Genomic DNA, 20,227 nt, shown 5'->3' on the forward strand with positions numbered 1-20,227 from the left:
ACCAAGAGGTCCGGCTTCTGAGCTCTGTCACCACCAGAGACCTCGGCAGCTGCCTCAGCATTCCTTTCCAACAGCACGAGCTGCAAACACTTCATCAGAAATTGTGTCATTTCAAGTCAAATGCTCAAACATTTCCAAGGGATGACGTTAAGCTGCCTGCATTGTCGCCCTCTCCTCTTTGAAATTCAAACCAACCAAAAGGTTCAGTGGATTCAGTGCTGATCACTGCCAGCCTTGGAGACTGAACTTCCCCCATATACTGTGCACCACACCGTGCCGGTTTACCTCCCCCATGACCGAAAGGGTCGACAGGGGAGTTCCCCTCTCCACGTTGCAGTCAGCCCTTGGTCCCTCTGCTGAGTGCGCCCAGGGAGAGGATAATCAGGACCAGTTCTGGTACTGGCTCTGTGACGAGGTCACCTGTCTGGGGTTAATTGAGTTCCCAGCAATCGGCTGCCCTCACAGAAGCCACCACTGGAGGGGAACAATGTTTGATCTCTACCTCCTGGTGCTCAGTTTCAAGAAAGAAGACAGAGGAAGAGCAGCATGAAACCTGCAAGGGTCAGTATGTGTATGTAAAATACCAGCCCTCCCCAAGCAGGGCCCACGCCCAGAGATGGCAACGTACCTACCTCTTGGAACGCCCACTTCTACAAGAACCTGGACCTTGAAAAGAAGCCGCAGCCCCCGCCCAGAACACCTAACCACTCAGCCTCCCCACCCCCTGCCCAGGCCTTGGGAACCCCATGCCACACTTTTAAATGCCTTGGGGTGGCCCTTAGTAGCTATCTTCCCCCCATACAGCTTTGGGGGAGCTGCCAGGTGGGAGGGGATGTCTTTGAATCTTTTCTAGTGTCGCCAGAATGGCTCAGACCCCACACACTTGGCAAGCACAGAGAGGAAGCAGCCCCAATGATCATCCGGGGTAAGGAAGACTTAATAGTCTTTTTAGCATTGGGGAGTTAAGGTGGCCTTGGAGGTTCCCTAGCAACCGTACACAAGAGGAGACACCCACTAATATTTGAATGCAACCATAGGGATGACTGCGTGCTGTCTGCCCCTGCCAAGTCGCACAGCTTTTGCAGCAGGACGGAGACCCTTTCCCGGCTTCTTGGTGCTGTGTCTGTCTGCGGGCTCTGGGCCATTCTGTCCTGACCAGGAGATGTGCTGAAGATACAGGAGGCAGAGGCCCTCCCTGGGAATCTGCTGGAGCGCCACACAAGGACAGGGAGGGACCACTCAGTGCCCCCTGGCAACTGGGGATGAGGGGATGAGAAAAGCTTCCCAGGCCCGGGGGAGGCAGTGGGCCAAGCCGATACCCCCTGAAGCCCGGCAGATGCAAGCCCCAGTCCCACTTGAAGGTAAGATGTAGGGGAGGGTGGAGCTGGAGCTTGGGGTGAGGGAGAAGGTGGCTGTGTGAGCGCTGTGGTTCCCAGGCCCACCTGCATCTCCTAGACCAGGGCTGGTGGTTGTGGGTTTGTATGGGATTTAAAGCCACCCTGATTTTGGTTGGGTTCTGAGCACTAGTTCACCCATTCCACGGTTGTGCCTGAAGGTGAAAAGCTCTTAGTCTCATGGCCTCCTGTCTGAGCTATCCCCTTCCCCTGCTTCAAGCTGCCTGCAGATGCAGGCTGGGAAATCACCCTGCCAAAGTATATGCGGGAAGACACTGAGCCAGCTTCAGCCCGGGGCTATACAGTCTTCTGCTGCTCTCACCCAGCATGCAGGACGCCTCAATAGGTGAACGGTTGCCATGGGACAAGGTGCCCACAAGCAGATTCACAGATGGCCAGTGAAAGGGTGAGGGCTGGGTAGTAAGGGGATGCGTTGTGAATACTTGGAGCTACAATTCAGAGTACCCAGGTGGGGGCACAGAGAAAGGAAGTTAAGGGTCTATGGAAACAGCCTTGCATTCACCCTGACCCCAGGGTTCTGGTCTCTGAGCTCTAGCTGGCGTTCGTCGTGGGATAGAAGGGGTCCGGTCCATCCCTGCACTGTCCCCTTTCTCGGAGAATCATTCACCCAAATGTAATCTCCTGAACTCAGTAGACTCAAGGATTGGACTCTATGGTGCCTAAAAGCCCCTCTTCTCATGGGTTTTTTATTGATCTTCCTTCTTCTCCAGTCTCAGGAAGTCACATCAACAAGGGTCCAGTTGGCCAGGGAGGGCTGGGATAGTGGACCTCACCCTCTGTTTCTTTATCTTTGACAACCACATCCTATCCAGCCCAAGACCCAGTCTGAAGCTGTCCTTCCTGGGAAGTTGTGGCAGTACAGATGCCATGTGCCCGAGTCCTCCCTGGGGCACAGCAGCAGTGCAGTTTGTAACTGCAGTGAGGCCTGGATCTCATTTTTGGCCTATATGTGCCACAGTAATACAATCTGCCATATCTAACCTTTCTAACGGTAGCTATGTCTCAGGGGTGTGTTGGTCAGGCAGAGCTGCTACGCTAGCAGGCATGGCTATTAGGCTTACCTGGGTCCTAATTCATCTTCACACCGCCAAGTGAACTCCCCGAAGTTCTCATAGTGCTGGTTGTAGTGGAAGAGGACCCGGTGCAGGCTGGGCGAGCCCAGGTCCAGCAGAGTGTTGTAGGCTGTCTGCTGCTCCTTGCCGCTGGTGTAGCCATTGAAGAGATTGTAGATCTTGTCTGCTATTTCTGGGTAGGATGACAGAGAGGGCTGTAAGTGCGTTTGTCAGAGAGAAAGGAAATGTAGCCTCAAACCAGGTCAGATATCAAGTAAAGAGCCCTGGGGCAAAATTCTGGACCCACTGGAGTCCAGAGCAAACTCTTACTGACTTCAATAAGGCCAGGATTTCCCCCCAGGTGTCCTGGAATTTACTCTGTCACCAGGACATATTCTAAAAGGAGGGACAGTGGAATACACAGGATTTCCCAGACTGGTCCCTCTAGTCCAGTGGCATGCCTCTGACAGTGGCCAATACCAGCTGCTGTAGAGGAAGGTGCAAGGAACCCTACAACAGGCAGTTATGAGATAACCTGCGCCCAGGTGAAAATGCCTCCTAACCCCCATCACTCAGGCTGGCTTATGCCCTGAAACAGGAGGGTTTCTATTCCTGTCAAAGCTCATGGACTCTGTATTTTTCTGTACTAGCCATAGACATGTCCAACCCTTTGGGGACTTTTCTAACACTTCACCATCTGCCGGAACAACCAATGGGAAGGCAAGTTTCCATCCACTCACCCTCCCACTGGCCTCAATCCTAACCTGGAGGGACTCCAGCCACAGTTCCTGCAATTGTTCACACCCTGGTCTTTCTAGTGCAGGGGTGGGCAAACTACGGCCCGTGGGCCGGATCCAGCACATAAGGGGTTTGGATCCGGTCTGCGGGATTGCCCCCCATGGTGCCGCAGGCTCCGCAGCGCTCTGAGAAACGGCCGGCACCACATCCCTGGGGGCAGAGAGCTCCGTGCATTCCCCTTGCCTCCAGGCACCACCCCCCGCAGCTCCCATTGGCTGGGAATGGGGAACCGCGGCCAATGGGAGCTTCGGGGGAGGTACCTGGAGGCGTGGCAAGGGCAGCACACAGAGCCTTGTGCCCCACCTCCCCCAGGAGCCATGCAAGGACATGGTTTTGGCTGCTTCCCGGAGGGGCGTGGCATGGGAGCAGGGATGCAGGGAGCCTGCCCCGGCCCCAGTGCGCGCCGCTACCACCCTGGAGCCGCTTTAGGTAAGTGGTGCCGGGCCAGAGCCCGAACTCCTCCTGCACCCCACCCCGCAATTCCCTGCCTGCACCTTGCACCCCTCCTGCACCCCAGCTCCCTGCCCTGAGCCCCCTGCTGCACCCCGCACCCCTGTGCACCCCAACCTCCTGCTCTGAGCTCCCTGCCACACCCTTCCTGCACCCCAACCCCCTTCCCTGAGCCCCCTCATACACCCCGCACCCCTCCTCTGCACCAATCCCTTGCCCCGAGCCCATTCCTGAACACCGCACCCCCTCCCACACCCCACACTTCCTCCCACACCCCAACCCCCTGCCCTGGCCCTGCATACAATTTCCCCACCCAGATGTGGCCCTCGGCCCAAAAAGTTTGCCCACCCCTGCTCTAGTGAATCAGGCTTCCAATTACTGCTGGCTCTGGTGCTCGGTTTTTGGGAGAGAGACCACGCTCTGAGAACCGCAAATGGAAGATGCTGTCTATCGGGACAGCAAATTATTGCTGTAATAATGGGAACAGGACCAAGATCTGATCCCTGGGAGAGGCCACCTAACTGACAGCCATCATGTGGGAACCACTTGATTACTGCTGAATGGGATCTTAACTAGTTTATTCAGAAGAGTAGGGCTGTCACCCCATCACCAGTCACCCCAACCCACACTCAGAACAATGCTTCCTATTACCTCCCACCCAAGTGGAATGAGATGTTACTTTTAAACAAACACACTCATTCCACCTGCACAATCTAGTTGTATTGACCCGATTCCCACTGCCTCTAACAAGGTTCTGTTCCAGTATAATCAACAGAGAAACAGCCATGCATCCTCTGGCAATAATTCCATCAAGAGCCTCCAAAGTCCCCTTAACCCTTGAGGTCCGACGCATGGAGCCCCAAGATGGTGCTTCGTTCTCGTCACGCTTTATTGCCATTATTTATTAATGCAGTGCTGTAGGTAGGTATGGACAAAGATGACGACAAAGGCCCACAAGCTCAGAGATGTTTAGGTGCCTAGTTCCCATTGAGGATCTGGGCCAAAGTTCCTACCCCAAGGGTCTTGCAGCCTGAACCAGACAGATAACTAGGGATGGGCTGGATCTGGGAAGCTTCGCCCCAGATCCAAACACCACCAGTGTTTATGAGAGTGTTCAGTTCTGGAGATTCAGGTGTGCCTGTTACAGAGATGCCAAAAGCAACTGGGGTCTGGATTCCACCCAATTTCAGGGCCGTTCACGCTTAAGGTTTGGCTTGGGCGTATCTCTTCAACTAGCCCAACAAAAAAAGAATGGGGGTTTACCTGCTCTAATGTTCTGCTTAACCATGCTCTGACAATCCACTGCAGTGAAGTCCAGCATGCCAGACAAAGGCTTTGCCGGGGAGAAGGCAGCACCCCACCTTAAGCACCCCCATGGTTACCTTGAGCCTTCACGTCATCTACCACTGGGCAGGGGGTCTTGACCGTCACATCACTTGACCTGGAGCGTCTCCCTGTGTTATCAACTCCCCAAAGCGTGAACCTGGGGGAGAGGGGAGATGTTATCACAGCACAGAGACAGCAGACAGACTGGGGAATCCAGAGCTCACACACACAGGTGCACACGGCAGACCCCCATCAGGAGGAACGTATGCAACTAACTGCCTAGGAGATATGGGGCTGTCCTACCATGCATGTCACTTCGCTCTGCTTGACACAGGTGCCCCAAACTGGCCTGCGCTGCTTTTCCATGCAGACCCAGTGGGAGGTGAGAACTCAATACAAGAGGCTTGGCATCCCCTTTACAGCACAGTGACCTCAGCCTAGTGCAGGCAGCTCTCTGCTGGGGCTGGCACTTGGGGCACTGACAGCCCTGCCAATTCACATGAGCCCTGGCACATGATGCGGAGCAGAGCCCTGGCCAGCAGCAGGGAAGAGCCAGCTAACAGATGAAGAGCCTGCTGTCTCCATCCTGATGCCATCTGAGGTGCTCACTGTGCGTAAACTCCACCCTGGGCCCAGCCTTGGAGAAGGTGATAAGGAAGGAACAGAACAGCAGCCGCCTTGGTGCGACCGCATCATGAGCCTCCTCCACTGCAGCCAGGGCAGCACGCCCGCCTGCCCCTCCGGCTCTGGGAGTGGAGCTGTAGGTAAGTCAGGCATCAGTTCAGGCGGCCAGTGAGAGTCATACTGTAGGCCTGGCAGAAGGTGAGGCTGGACAAGACCACCAAGCAGGTGTAAGAAGGGCGGGAGTTCAGGATCTTTCCAGCACCGTCACACATGCTCGGTGTGGCTGCTGCTGGGCTTCCCATCTCTGAATCTACGGAGCACAGCGTTGCCATCAGCAGCTGGGTCACGACTGCAAATGGGAAATAACCCTCCGGGGCAGGTGAGGGGGATACCCACATGCTGCTGTGCCCAGATTCCCCCCCCCTCCCCCACACACACTGACATCCCCGGGGGTTAAAAAAATGAGGGGGATGCACCATTCGCAGCCTGTGTAGGCCCAGCTCCTGGTGTACACCAGGGGCTCCTTGACGCTCACAACCTCTCTGTGGGCCACCCTCCACCCCAATCTATTTCAGAGACTCCCTCAACCATGGGGCTCTGGGTGCCCCTCATTACCTCCTCCCAAACCAGGGTTCCCCATTCTTCCTCTGACCATGCTAGCTGTTCTGCATGCCCCACATCCTTAATCACTCCAATCTCCCCCACCCCCCGTGTGCCAGGGGCTTTGTCTGCCCCTTCCCCTATGCGAGGGGCTGTGTTCTCTCTTCTCCCGCATGCCCTCCTTCCACAATTATTCCTTCTGTCTAGGAGAGCAATCATTCAGGGTGTAAGCATGTTAAATCCTAGTGGGAGGTAAGCACAGATGAGGTGGGGTATCATTAGGCTGGAGACATTAACAGGTGCCATCAAACAGGTCTTTGGTCTTCAGACAACTGCAGAGGTGCATGAAGCTGTGGCTGTGCTGAACAGCTGATGGGGCTCCATCCGTTTGTCCCCATTTTGGTTTCCCCATTTTCCCCAAAATCAATAGAGTTCTGGCCCTTGAGCTCTCAAACATTTCCTGGTTTTGATCAAATGCGGCATTCAAGAGTTATCGTGTCACCGACGATAACTCTTGAATGCAAGCTTAGCCAACAAGCTTGGCAAGCTTGACGATGGCAAGCTTAGCCAACAAGGTGGTGATGATGATTTAATATTTGTGCATAGTTCCAGAAGCACATCCAGCATGAAACAATTGGGAGGGGGGTGCTTGCCATGCAAGGGGATGGAGAATGAACGCTCCCTTTCTCCATGCTCCCCCCCCAAAAAAAAGATGAGGAGTAGCCAATCAGAAGTGGCAGTGCTTCTCACAAGGTTGGGCGTAGCCAATTAGAGGCAGCGTCACTCACGTGTAGGTGGTGTCAGGCTCCAGGCAGCGAATGACCAAGGAGATGGTGGTGGACAGCTTGTCGGGTACTTGTGCCGGCATCGCGCAGGGGGATTTGGCTCCGGAGATTATGTCATCCACCAAACTCAGCACAGTCTCTAGGGAAAGAGGGGAAAAAGGAGATTTTAGGCAATTATCTTCCCATGCCCCAGAACCTGAGCAGGGGACGATGGGTGAGGAGAGGCTACAATGGGTCACAAGACCGACCAAGCAAGCCCAGTACCTAGTGATGGATCAGAAATTTCCTGGAGGGTCAGGAGCAATGAGGAAAGGACCTTGTAACAGGGCTATTCGTGATTTGGACTGGTGCATTGTGCACTGCCTCCGGTGTGACATTAGCCAGTTGGGAGCTATGGAAGGGGAGAAAATGCACTGGTGGGAAGGGTAGGAAAAATGTTTATGTTGCTCTTTTGTCCTGCCTTGACCCCAAGCTGCAGCACATGATCAAGGCTCTTAGGCTGGTGACCTCTCTGCTAGGGGGCAAGTGGAAGTTCTATGGAGCTTTTTCAGGTAAGGAAAAGCCTTAGTGTCCCTGTTGCAGACAGAGAAATACAAATAGCCTCACAATCACTGAGTCTCCAGCGTAAGAAGTGAGGATGGAGACTGGTGTGATTGTGAATGAAGGTTACCTGCCTATAACCGGATGCGTGGTGGTCCCTGTCTGTATTCCACACGTGGGTGGGGATGCATGCCTTGCACCCGAGGCTGGAAATGCTAACAAGCGGTGTCCGTTGGCCCGCACAGTTCTCCTCGTCCCCCAGACCGAGGGAATAAGAGGCAATGCAGGTTCCTTTTCTTACCACGAATCCAGTAGGATCGGAAGCAGAGAGGAAGGAGGGCAGGCAGTGGAATACAGACAGGGACCACACATTTCAAAGAACCTCCAGTTACGGCTAAGTAATCTCCACTTCTTCTTCGAGCGCTGATCCCTATGTGTATCCCACGTGTGGGCGGTGGGCAAGTGTAATCTGTCAGGAGGGTGCAAGGATGCTGGCAAGACAGATGTGTTGAAGCACTGCAGTTCCCACGGCTGCATCCGCAGCAGAGGCCCGAACTGGTGTGTTCTGTTTTGGGAATGTCCGACTGGAACTCCAGTCTGCCGCTCTGCATGTGTCCAGTAATGGTCCTTCCTGCAAGGAGGCTGTAGAGGCAGCGTGTGCTCTGGTGGAGTGATATGTGCGAACTGGGGTAGCACACTACGGTGCACCAAGGAATCCATTTAGAGATTCCCCGAGAGGAGACAGCTCATCCTAGTGACATTTGTACTATGGCAACAAATAACCTAGGTGATTTTCTGATCGATTAGGTTCTCTGCAGGTAGAACGCTAAGGCACATCTGAGGTCGAGGGAATGAAGTCTCCTCTCCTCAGCAGAGGCACAGGGTTTCAGGATGAAAACAGATACGGGGAATTCAGAAGTAAACTTGGGGAGGTATTTCGGGTGCAGGCTTTCAGACCAAGAAGAGACAGATTTTGGAATGCCGCCAGTAAGTGAAAACAGACAGTTATGACCCCAATCCAGCCAAGTATTTAAGCGTGGGCTTAAAGTTAAGCCAGGGCTTCAGTACTTTGCTGGATTGGGGCCCACCCCTCCCCACTGAAAGCGCTCTGCTCTTGATTTCAGCCTTTGCTAACAAGCCAATGCTGCAAAAGGCAGAGCTGCGATGAGGGCGTTCCTCATCCTTCCGGAAATTAACTCTACTGGCTGCTGGTGCCACCCCACCCCCAGAGCAAAGGAGGAGCCCGAGCAAAGCCCAGTTCGGGCTGCTGGAGGAACAGCGCCTTCTGTCACTGCCCTCACCGGTCTCCACTTTGGAATGATCCATCCGGTCGGTGATCTTCTCCTGACGGATGAGGTAATCGACGATCTGCACTCCGATTGGCGGCTCTGAGTGCTCCCATTCCATCACCACCAAGGTGCTGCTGGGCTCGTGCACGGTGGAGAGCTGCAGCCTGAGGAAGAGGGAAAACCAGGGTGGGTCAGGCCCTGTGAATAGGCAGCTCCTGCCCGCTCTAATGGCACCATTCTTTTCTTCCCAACCCTCTTCAGTGTGGGGTGGCTCCACCTGTTGCTCCCTCTGAGCTACTGGAGACTCACTGTCCTCTGCAGCCACACGTCACAGGCTGGGTTATGCCCTGTGCCTCCCAGGAGGCAGGGCTGTGAAGACATGATCTGTAGGGTAGGGGGCAAAGGTGATTGGTGACAGCCTTGCATGGCTGCCTGCAGCCCAGATTAGCCAGTGTACAGAGCACAAAGCCAGCTGCTTCCCCTCCTCATCCAGCCCATCTTGCGCCTAAGTTGCTCCCGCACTGGGGTCCCGTCCCCCCCAAACACTAGTTTAATGTAGGAAAACTGCAGCACCAGTCAAGCCTGGTGTAGTTTTCCTTTGTGCAGACATCCCGCTGATTTCTGAGACCGCCCAGCCCTGCCTGAGGAAGGCAGCTGTTTTTAAGCGAGTGCTGCTGAAACCTTTCTGCCATACTCAACTCCCCCGCCACGCCAGGAGGTCACCCGTCAGGGTCAGGGATCAAGACCTTCCACAGAGTGGAGCGGGAGAAGCTCGAGCTGCTGCTGCCACCCCAACTTCCAGCTTCACGCTGGTTCTGGGCCTCTGGCTCCGGCACCTTGCACCAGCACCAAAGTTCCCTTCAAGAGAAATAATCTCTGCGAAGGAGAGGCAAAATCAGCGTGGGAGAGACGTACACTGGGTGTGGGAGGGGCGCGCAGGCCGGGAGCCCGTCGGCACCAAAAGCACTCGAGTCGCACCGGCACCAGTCTTCGATGACATCCCCACTCCCGGAACACCACAGGGTGCTCATGGTGGCCTCCTGCAACAGCTGAGATAGAGAAGGAGGGTTAAGGCGCGGCAAGCATGAATGCTCATCACCCGCTGTGCCACTGGGTGAACCCTCATCATCCGCTGTGCCACTGGCATCTGAAAACCTGTAACTTTCTGTGCATGCCTCTCCCCACACAGCCCTGAGCGCACTGCCACAGCTGGGAGCTTGGAGACCTCCTAGCGAAGAGGGGACACAGAGAGACGTCAAAGAGGGTGGGGGCCGTTCACGGGGCGGGGCAGACGTGTTCAGCCTTCACCCATCTGCAACTGGTTTCAAGTGGCAATTGCTGAGCCAGGCCTGGGTCTGTTTACTCCCGCGCATGCTGAATGGTGGCTGGTGCTCTGACCTGATAAGCTAGATGGCAGCGTGCCAAGTGCCTGGTCACTATGGTGACCTCACCCAGCCCTGCAAAGGGAGATGCCTGTCTCTGGGACGCTCTCTGGCTGTTCCTCACCACTCGCCACATGCGCCACGTGGCAAACACCAGGCTGGCTCAAGAAGAAGAGGTGGAAAGGCCAGTGGGCACGTGGCTGTACTGCCAGCCGGCCACACCACGTGAGGGCTGGCTGTCATTCCAGGCCCGCCAAAGCCATTCACTGCTAATAACCTCAGCTCAGCCAATCACCAGCCTGCCATATTCTACACCTCTCTCAGCAACCGGCTCCTCACCCTCTGGGTTTGGTTGTGGGTGACCAGCTCATAGATGGGCGCTGCTTTGGTGACCTCCAGCAGAATTGGCTCGGCCGGCACGTCCGGGCTCGAAGTCACATGGCAGAGCGGGCATGAGGAAGGGCAGCGGCCTCTGCTCTGGCACTCCATGCGGACCCCAGCTGCCATCCGCTTGGTGCCCGACTCGGACAGGCTGGCGACGTATTCGGGGAAGGTGAGAACTTTGGGGTCCCGCTCTCGCTCCTCAGACTCATCAGAGGGGGAATTGCCTGTGAAATGAGAGAAAGAGGGGGGAGCGGAAATCAGGCCAACCCATAATGCCCTCACCTGTTCTCCCTCTACAGCCCCTGGCTCTTCCAGTACCATAGATGGCCACACTTCACTTGGTAGTCGGGAAATACTGACCAGTACCGGGTTTACAATGGCGCCATGGTGCTGGACCCAGGCTCCAAAGGGGCCCCAGCCAGCTCGCCCTGCTCTGCTTGGGCCGCAGCTGGGGTTGAGAGAGCTGGAGCCCCGGGCTGCCTGGATGGGGCTGCTAACCGCCCCCAGCTCCTCACTACCAGGGGATGACCCTCCCTGAGCTCCCCATGTCGTGGCCAGGGGCTGGGGCTGGACAGAGGCAGATTTACAGTAAAGCGCAGATACCTTGGCATGGGGCCCCGCAACGGCAGGGGGCCCCAGGGCCGGGCAGCTGCGGGGGCAGAAGCTTGGTCCTGCCGGCTCCAGGGGCTCTTGCTGCAAGGCAGGCTCTGCCCGCACCCACTGGCAGCCAAGCTTCTCTCTCTCCCGCCTCCTCCCCCGAGCATGTCTTGTTCCTGCCCCTCCCCCCGCCACTGAACAGCTGTTTGCCGGCGCTCCAGGAGGGAGGGGGACGAGCAGGGATGCAGCGAGCTCAGGGGAGGAGGTGGAGGCGGGGCCTTGGGGAAGGGGGTGGAATCGGGTCAGGGCGGAGCAAAGGCGTGGCCCCTGCACTCCCCCTACACATACCCCCCCCCAAGCTCCCTGCCATGAGCCACTCAGGGCAGGGGGCTGGGAGCACCCCAACCCCTAGCCCCCTGCCCTGACTCCTGCAACCCCTACATACCCAGCCCCCCACACCTCATGCCCTGACTCCTGCACCCCCCCACCCCCACCTTGAGTGCCAAACGGGAGTCCTGCACCCCTTGCACCAAACAGGAGCTGCCTCAAGTAAGAGCTCCACACCCCAACCCCCTGCCCCAACCCTGAGCCCCTTCCTGCATCTTAACTCCTGGCCAGACCCTGTACCCCAACCCCCAGCCTGCTCCTGCACCCCGACTCCCTTCCAGACCCTGCACCCCCAGCCCTGAACCCCCTCCCACACCCTAAGTCCTGGCCAGACCCCGCACCCCAACTTTTTACATTTTTTTTTATAAAGCGCTCTTATCCAAAGTGCTTTACTGTAGTTAGCTAATGGTACAAACAATATTTGGAAAGATCATTAAGTGTCCGCCGAGACTCTCAGCGATTTTCAAGGGGTCTGTGGAAAAGTAAGTTAGACTACAAGAACAATCAAGGTACCTCACTTTATTTTCCATTTACTTGCTATTACTTACAGGAGGAAGATGAAGAAAAAAAGAATGAAAATGGGAGTGGAGGGTGGGAGATAGGAGAATGTTCTTTTTCTTGGCTGGGTCCCAAGGAGGGGCCCCAAAAATGAAGCTGAGCACAGGTCCCCACTAACTCTAAATCCGCCACTGGGGCTGACCCCTCCCCCACAGCTCCCCACGCCACAGCCAGGGGCTGACCCCCCCCCGAGCTCCTCATGCTGGTGTCAGGACAGGGGCTGACCCCTCCCTCGCCCCAGCTCCCCACACCACTGCCAGGGGCTGGCCCCTAACTCCCGCCCCAAGCTCTATTCTACCTGCAGCTGGGGCTGACCCCCCAAGCCCGGCTGTCTGACACCTCACCTTGGCCCCCCCACCACGTTCTGCCATGTCCTGCTAGGGGGGCGCACCGGACTTTTTTGGTAAACTGGCCGTTTGTTCATTTGCTCTTGCCAACTGATCAACTGCCAACTAAATGCCCTTTTTTGTCAAAAGTGTCAGGATGGCCAGGACAGAGCTTAAAAAGGGAACTGTTCCTGGCCAAATGGGGACGTATGGTCATCGTATCTCCAGGCAAGTGGGTCCTGAGGGAGTCTGTCCAGGGCGGGACCAGACCCTGACCTGGCTAATCACGCCATTCCCGAGAGGCTGGAGTGATTCCCCAGCCTGGCACTGGACCGGTCCTGGCCGCACTGCCAGCTCAGCCTGGCAGACGTCGTCACATTCCAGCAGGGCCGGTGAGTGTGGCCAGGGTGTGAGGGAGTGGGTCTCTGGAGGTGTGTATGGGGCTGTTGGCCAGTGGGGAGTCTCTTGGGGGGCAGTGGGGGAGGTCTGTGTGTTGGGATGCTGAGCAGTGGGGGGGTCTGAGTGGGGTTCTGTGTAGTTGTGGTGGTGGGCTGTGGGGAAGTGCATTGGGAAGTAGTGGTGTGGCTGTGTGTGGGGGTGCTGGGCAGGAGTGGGGGGGCACAGTATGGGCCCACCCCCAAGGGGAAGCGGCACACTGGCAGCACAGGGCTGGGCGGGCCAGTGTGCATCTGGCAACTGCCAGTTAGTATACAGTGCCCTTGCACTGGGCTGGATGGCCCCACCATCCTATGCCCCACTGCCCCTGGCTGGCCACAGATACTGACTGGTGATTAGAGCAGGGGACCTGGCATCACGACCTCAGAGTTCCTTTCCCTGCACTGTCACTGGCAAGTGACCTAAAGGTCTCTGTGCTTCCATTTCCCCACATCCTGGCCTCTGGCTTGGGGTTTGCTTCCCTGGCTGCTCTCTGCTCACAGGCAGAGCCTGAGTCCCCAGGCTATCTGCAAGTGGACTGAATTCCATCTGCAGTGATTAAAATCTCCACTGGTGGGAGCCTCTCCCCTGGGGTGAGGCGGGGGGCATAGTGAGAGTTAAAGTTTATTCTGGCTTCCATTTGGACCTAGTTTCACATCCCAAGACCTTCCTTAAAAATCCTCCTTTTGGGATGAAACGTTCCATGCTTGATCTCAAGCCCAGGAGTAATTTTTGTTAGGTTTGAGGGAAATCCTTTTAGCCCTCTGTGGGTAAGAATGGAGTGAAAAGAATAGATTTTTTTCAACTTAAAACATTAACACTTTTTTTGAGGGGGAGAGCACTATTAATTCAAAGCAAGCATTTAATCAGTTCTCATTCCACCCACTAGAGGGCAGTGTAGCACAGAGTCTCCACATCATGCATTTCACTTTAGGCTTTTATGTAAGACAACTAGGAAGACTTGATCCAAAGCCCACTGAATTTAAAGAAAGGGAACTTAGGATCAGGACCCCTCCTTTGGAAATTCTGGCATGAACCTCTCTGTACCTCAGTTCCCCCATCTGTAACATGGGGGATAATGACACTGACCAACGTTTGTAAAGCCCTTTGGAATCTAGGAGTGGAACACACCACAAACCATTATTATTAATTGGCTTGGCAGGATTCATAGTTTCAAAGATGCTACAGCCAGAGGGGACCACTGTGATCCTACAGGAGGTCAGAGTAGATAACAGACTTCCCAGAATTAATTCATGTTTGAACCAGAGCATGTCTTTTTTTGGAGGGGGAGCGTGTGTGTGTGTGTGGGGGGGGGAAATCCAACCTTGATTAACAGATTTCCAGTGATGGAAAAATCCACCACAATCCTTGCTAAGCTGTTCTAGTGGCTAATGACCCTCATTGTAAAAAAATGGGCACCAACTTTTCAGCATGAATTCTTCCAGCCTGAACTTCCAGCCATTGGATCTCATTATACCTTTGCCTTCTAGCCTGGAGAGCCCATGGTCAAATTTTTTTTATTTTTATCTATTTCAGTTTTTCACAGTTGCACAAAATTATGAGTTTTAAGCATTTTTTTCTATTTGTATTAATTTAAATGTTCACAGTTGCAAGCAATTATGGGGGGGGTGTTAAATAATAGTTATTTAATGACAGATGTTGCGATTCAAAAAGTTAAACCTTTACAACTGTTAAAAACACAAACTGTCAACATCAAATGTCAAAATATGCCAAGTAACTATCTTTCAATCAAACTCTAGTAAGTAGTTACTTTGCCTATCCGTAACGGTCGATCATCATTGATGGAGATGTTCTTTCATCGGTTTGTGTTTATACGGTGAAATCAACATTTACTGAAAAAAATCTAATTGTGCCAAGCCTAACTATTCAGTATTTAATAAAAACAGGACTTGCATAAAATGTTAATAGCCAAAAAGGAGCACTGTAATAGTTATAAAAACCATCTTATTTTCCTCCCCAAAAGCCTCTCTCCTTGTTCTCTCTCAGAAATCTACCTGTGACACTTGTTGGAAAGGTGGATAAAAATCACTTATTAAAAATAAATAAATATATAAATATCTGATTTTTTTAACTTTAAATCATTTTTTAAATTTAAAATCTGATTTTATTATTTAAATAAAATCAGCTTTTGACAGCAGTAGCCTCTTCTGCAGCTGAAGAGAGAATATTTTCTTCATTTCTACTTATTCAGTTGGTTCAGTTCAATGACTAATTCAGTCAAAGTTGAGAAACTGACTGGCATTTGAAAAATCAGTAAAGTTTGTTTTCTATATCTAATCAATAGCTAAAAACAAAGTACAAGAGGATGAGATCTACTAATTCTAAAATCTTGCAGACCAGTTCCTTCTCAATCATTAGTCCAGTCATGATCTAAAGCAGAAGGGAAAGAGGGAGGGTAGTGTAATACAGACAGGGACCACACATCTTGAAGAATGTCCAGTTACAGGTAAGTAACTTTCTTCTTTGTGAGCTGGTACCGATGTGAACTCCAAATGTGGGTGACTGGTAAGCAGTCGTCATCGGGGGTGCAAGGATGCAGGCGATATAGATTACTGTAATACTGCCGTTCCCAAGGCTGCATCTTCAGAAGAGGCTTGGACTAAAGTGTCATGCTTCGTGAAGGGATGGATGCAACTCCAAGCTGGCACCTTACAAATGTACACCAGGCAGCCACCAAAGGTTTGGGAAACAGATGAGGATGGAGTCAATGATGGCTTGCAACTCTTGAACGTCCTGTCAAAAGTGACCTTTAGCTGGTGGATGAGGTTGGGTGGCTGACGTTGAGGTGGATGGAGCTTCATACCTCTTTGCAACATCTGATAATTACATGGTGGTTCATATGGTCACTGGTGGTAGAAAGGCTGTAGAAAAGGCATTGTATATACACCTGTTTATGATGTTCCTCCCTTGGGGGCATAGTATAAATGCCTATGGAGTGGAGGGTTGTCCTGGAGTCATAACTAGTGCAAATACTTGACTGTCTTTTCAATAAAGCAATTAGCTGGATCAAAGGGCAAATCCTCCATGTTGTTCTGAACCTCGAACCCTGAAGAGAGAAGCCATGGTTCATGCCACAATAATACTGTGGTTGCTCTAGATGTGGTATCGGCCATGTCAACCACAGCGTGGAATCAAGTTATTGCCATGAGTCTACCCTCGTCAACAAAGGTTTGGGAATTGGGCCCTTTCCTCCTGAAGAAGTTTATCTTTAAACTCCAAGAATATGAAGTAGTTCATAAAATCATACTTGGCTAACAGGGCCTGGAAGTTAATGATTCTAAGCTGGTAGATGTGACCGCCTTCCTCCCCAGAAGATCAAGGTGTTTAGTGCCCTTGTTTGCAGGGGTAGTCTTGGAGTGTTGTGGCCCAGATTTTTCTATAACTGCTTGTGCTACTAGGAAGTTGGGGGCAGGATGGGTGAACAAAAATTCTGCCCCTTTTGCAGGGACAAAGTATCATCTTTCAGCTATTTTGGGGATAGGGATGCATGACGCAAGCATGTGCCATACCACCCTGGCTGGTTCCACAATAGCCTGGCAGAGCTACCTGATTTGGACATCCTACAGCCCAGTGGACCCAGAGTGTATGCTGCATGCCATTAACTTCCTCAAATGGGATCTGAAGTTCAGATGTCACCATCTGCAAGAGTTCTTGTATTGTCTCTGGTCATCAGGTGGGGATGGTGAAGATGGGGCAATTGCCACATTGTGGGAGGATGATGATACACACATCAGTAACGCTGGTACCAGGAGATCTGGGTCTCGAGATCTTTCTCCTCTGTATACTTTGGCAGAGCCTGTTGTCTGGGGGAAGAGGGCCTGTGAGACTCTCACACAGATCCAGGGTGCCATGCATATCCCATGGACCCCAACATGGCCAGCATATTTTGAAGGCTGGTTGGGGGGACTCCAAGGCATCAGGTACCAATGGTCTCTGGAAGGGTAGTTTTGTCTGGTTGGAGGATGGGTCCAGAACAGTCTGGAAGCCCTGTCCAGGCTAACCTTTGTTCATGGAGGCAATGATTCATCCTGGACATCAGATTGAGGAAAAGGTAGAATCTGTTTCCACAGCAGTACTGTCACTGCTTGCTTGTGGATGGAGTAGGGAAGCAGCTCTTTCTCCCTAAGGTGGATTCCACTTCTGGTGTTGAAACATCCCTCAGAAGGACTGGACCCGAAAGCAGAGGAGATTGTGGGTGAAGATATCCCCCAGGGAGGTATAAGTCTCAATCCACCCTTAAGTGTGAGGGGTCCTGGTAATAGGTATTGTTGGATCTGGTGTATCCATGGGCTTAGTGGTTGGTGAGTACTTACAGGATCGGGCTGGTACCGCTAAAAGAGAAGAGTTCTGCCTGGAGCTCTTTGTCAGTGCTGGCAGATGCTGATTCTTCAGTTTACTAGCTGGTACCGGAGTTGGTACCTTTGGCTCCTTGCTCCTGAGTGCCTTACCCTTGTGACTGGGAGGCTTGTGTGGGCCTAAGTTTTTAGGACTGGAGTATTAGGACTCACCTGATTTGGAAGGAGTCGGTAGGGATTCTTTCTCTTGGGAGCAGATCTGGAAGGGGATCTGTTCTTGTGTCTGTGAGAGTGTCCCCTACTCTCATAAGAACCCGAGACAATGGGTCTTTGGCTTTATTAGATCTGGCCTCTGCTCCGAAGCTAGTGCTCGGAGGAGCGCTGTCGACGGGCTGCATATGACTGGGGTCTCATACCTTTGTCCATCAGGTACTTCCTCAGACAGAGCTGTTGTCCCCCTCGGGTCCGGGGAGGGAAGGAGAAGCAGATATTGCACATGGAGGAGATATGAGCCTCCTCAGAGCAGTAAAGACAGTGCTGGTGGTCGCCACTGACCGAGACTGAGGGAGGACAGGAGAAACCATTCTTAAACCCAGAACTCTGGGCACAGTCCTTCTGGGCACAGTCCCACTGAGGGGGGAAAACAGAGAAGGTCTCTACACTAACTATAAAGAGACTACTAAAACACTAAGAACTATATACAATTATGTTTACAGATAAGAGAGACAGTGCAAAGATATCTACAGACACAGAGGATTTCGAATCAAGCCATGTGGTGGTAAGAAAGAACTAGGGAGACAGTCGGTCACATCTCTCATTATCCCCTCAGTGCTGACCACGAGGAACTTCAGGGTAGAGGCATGGACTGACAGACATTACTTGCATGATTTTCCAGTCTCAGGCACATGTGGTGGAATACACGGGTGGAATACATATAGGGACCAGCACTCAGACAGAACCACATCAATTCAATTCACTAACAACAGATAATACTTCCTTCCTAATACTTCACTTGGTTTTAAATACAAAATATATTTTGATGATGACTTTTCTCTTATGTATCCAGCACACTTAAGGTAGGTTTACTTAACCAATAACAAACTAATTTAAAATGCTGGTTTTGTGCATTTTTAATTGAAATCTAATTTCCAGCCAAATGAGTCTTGACACAAATATAAAGTAAAAAAATTTGTGAAGTAAATAAGCAATGTGCCATTCACCATTTTCCAACATAAAAATAGGTAAAAAATACGAATCTGAATGAATAAATGTGTATAGACATAGTGTATTCTCCTGATTAACAAAGAGTAATACCGCATTTGATGAAAAAGGTGTATTTCACTGTGAATAAATACCTTTTAATGGTTACCAACTAAAAAGTATAAATGCAAAACAAGATTAAAATTGCTGATTTAAATCAAGGGTTCCTGCTTGTTGATTTAAATCATGATTAAAATTGCTGACTGATATCACTTTAATTTATATCAGTCCGCTTTGGTGAGGGAAGCAGCATAGTTTCTTAACGCAGTGTTTTGGAGAGTTCCTACGTTATCAAAGTAGCTCGAGATACTCTGAAACGTCTCTGCTTGCTATTAACCAAGTACACCTATACCTAATATATTCAACAGCTAAAACAACCTACAGCAAAAAGACCACTAGGTGGTGCTGTGACGCCATGAATTGTTCCAGGCCTGGGACTAGCATATGACAGCAATGATTTAAAAGACCTATTTAAGATCAATTCCACTCCTGCACCAACGTGCAGTATAGTTCCTCCAAAAGCTCCTGGATCAAACAGCAGAGATGAGCTGCAGGCTGATATTAGGCAATGGGCTCATGTCCTTGGAAGCGGGACAATCTCCACTAACGAGTGAATCAAGTGAAGTGTCTTTCTTTTCAAGGAAAGTTTCTATCGAATAACACAGCATGGGGCGAAACAGCCCAATATACCCAGGGAGAAATCTTCAAATGAAACTTCTTGATTGAAAAGAAAGGCAGAGAGCTTTTCTTGCCATTGCTGCGCTCTGAAAATATGAGGCCAGATTGTCAAAAGACCTCCACACCCAGCAGCTCCCCATGTCTGTGTGCACATGTTCTGTATGTGAGCTGCTGGGTGCCTAGACATCCGAAAATCCTACCGGGGCGGGAGATCCGTATTAGATGCTGGGTAGACATAGTGAGTGTCCCTCAAAGCTCAGGTGTGGAGAGTCCTAATCTGGAACAGGGAACTAAAGAGAAGAGCAAGGGCTCCATCAAGGAGGTGCCCAGGCACCAAACAGCTCTCCCTATCACCCCGAACAGCAAGAATGTGCTGAACTAATGTACCTTCTCCAGCACCCAACGGGGCCCTCCTTCAACTCCTACTGACTTCATGGGTGGAGGGGTGTGCTTGGATCGGAGGAGACAATTAGGCCCTGATGCCTATTAACCCCTGGTCTCCAGGGCTTTCCCTCACCTCTGCTTGTCCTTTGTGCTGCAGCTGGGAGCGAGCTGCAAAAGGATCTAGGCAGGGTTGAGAGTGGTCTAGAGCATTGCAAGGGCAGGTGGGTGCTGTTCTGGGTGGGTGGATGAGAGAGAGAGAAGGAGAAGAGATGCAACACACGAGAAGGAGAGGAAGAAAGCTCTCCAGCTTCCTTGGCTTCCACCCATCAAAGACAGCAGCTGTGCCCAGCTTCCTGCAAAGCCAAACAAACCCTGGCAGTGTGATTCATAGCAGTGTGCTTCGGGATTGGCAAAGCACATCTGGCATCTATCTGCCGAGCGAGAACAAGACACGGAGAGAAGTGGAACTAAGTATCCCTGCGGGATTCAGGATGCTCTAATCTCTGTTAGCAGTGGGGGAGGGAGTAGTGCGGGCGAAGGGCTGGCTGGGGAGCAGCTACCTGCTTGTTCTGGGACTGGATCCAGATTTTGTGTACATATATAACTCTGAACAACACCATCAGTGTAAAGAGGGTAGAGAC

At 52.2% G+C, this 20,227-nt stretch overlaps 1 protein-coding gene across 6 annotated transcripts in view; it reads right to left on the reverse strand.

The window, feature by feature from the left end:
- The window catches only part of ASTN1 (astrotactin 1), a 192,169-nt gene that overhangs the window by 11,378 nt on the left and 160,564 nt on the right, over positions 1–20,227 (reverse strand). For all 6 annotated transcript variants that reach the window (XM_075131479.1, XM_048859735.2, XM_048859737.2 and 3 more), the window contains 6 exons: positions 10,601–10,869; positions 9,795–9,928; positions 8,892–9,043; positions 7,054–7,189; positions 5,098–5,198; positions 2,477–2,660 (listed from right to left, as the gene is read on the reverse strand). In XM_075131479.1, coding sequence (XP_074987580.1) covers positions 2,477–2,660; positions 5,098–5,198; positions 7,054–7,189; positions 8,892–9,043; positions 9,795–9,928; positions 10,601–10,869 — 976 coding nt within the window. The remainder of the gene's footprint in view (positions 1–2,476; positions 2,661–5,097; positions 5,199–7,053; positions 7,190–8,891; positions 9,044–9,794; positions 9,929–10,600; positions 10,870–20,227) is intronic.

Source organism: Caretta caretta, chromosome 8 (assembly GCF_965140235.1).
Source record: "Caretta caretta isolate rCarCar2 chromosome 8, rCarCar1.hap1, whole genome shotgun sequence".
In the NCBI taxonomy this organism is placed as follows: Eukaryota; Metazoa; Chordata; order Testudines; family Cheloniidae; genus Caretta; species Caretta caretta.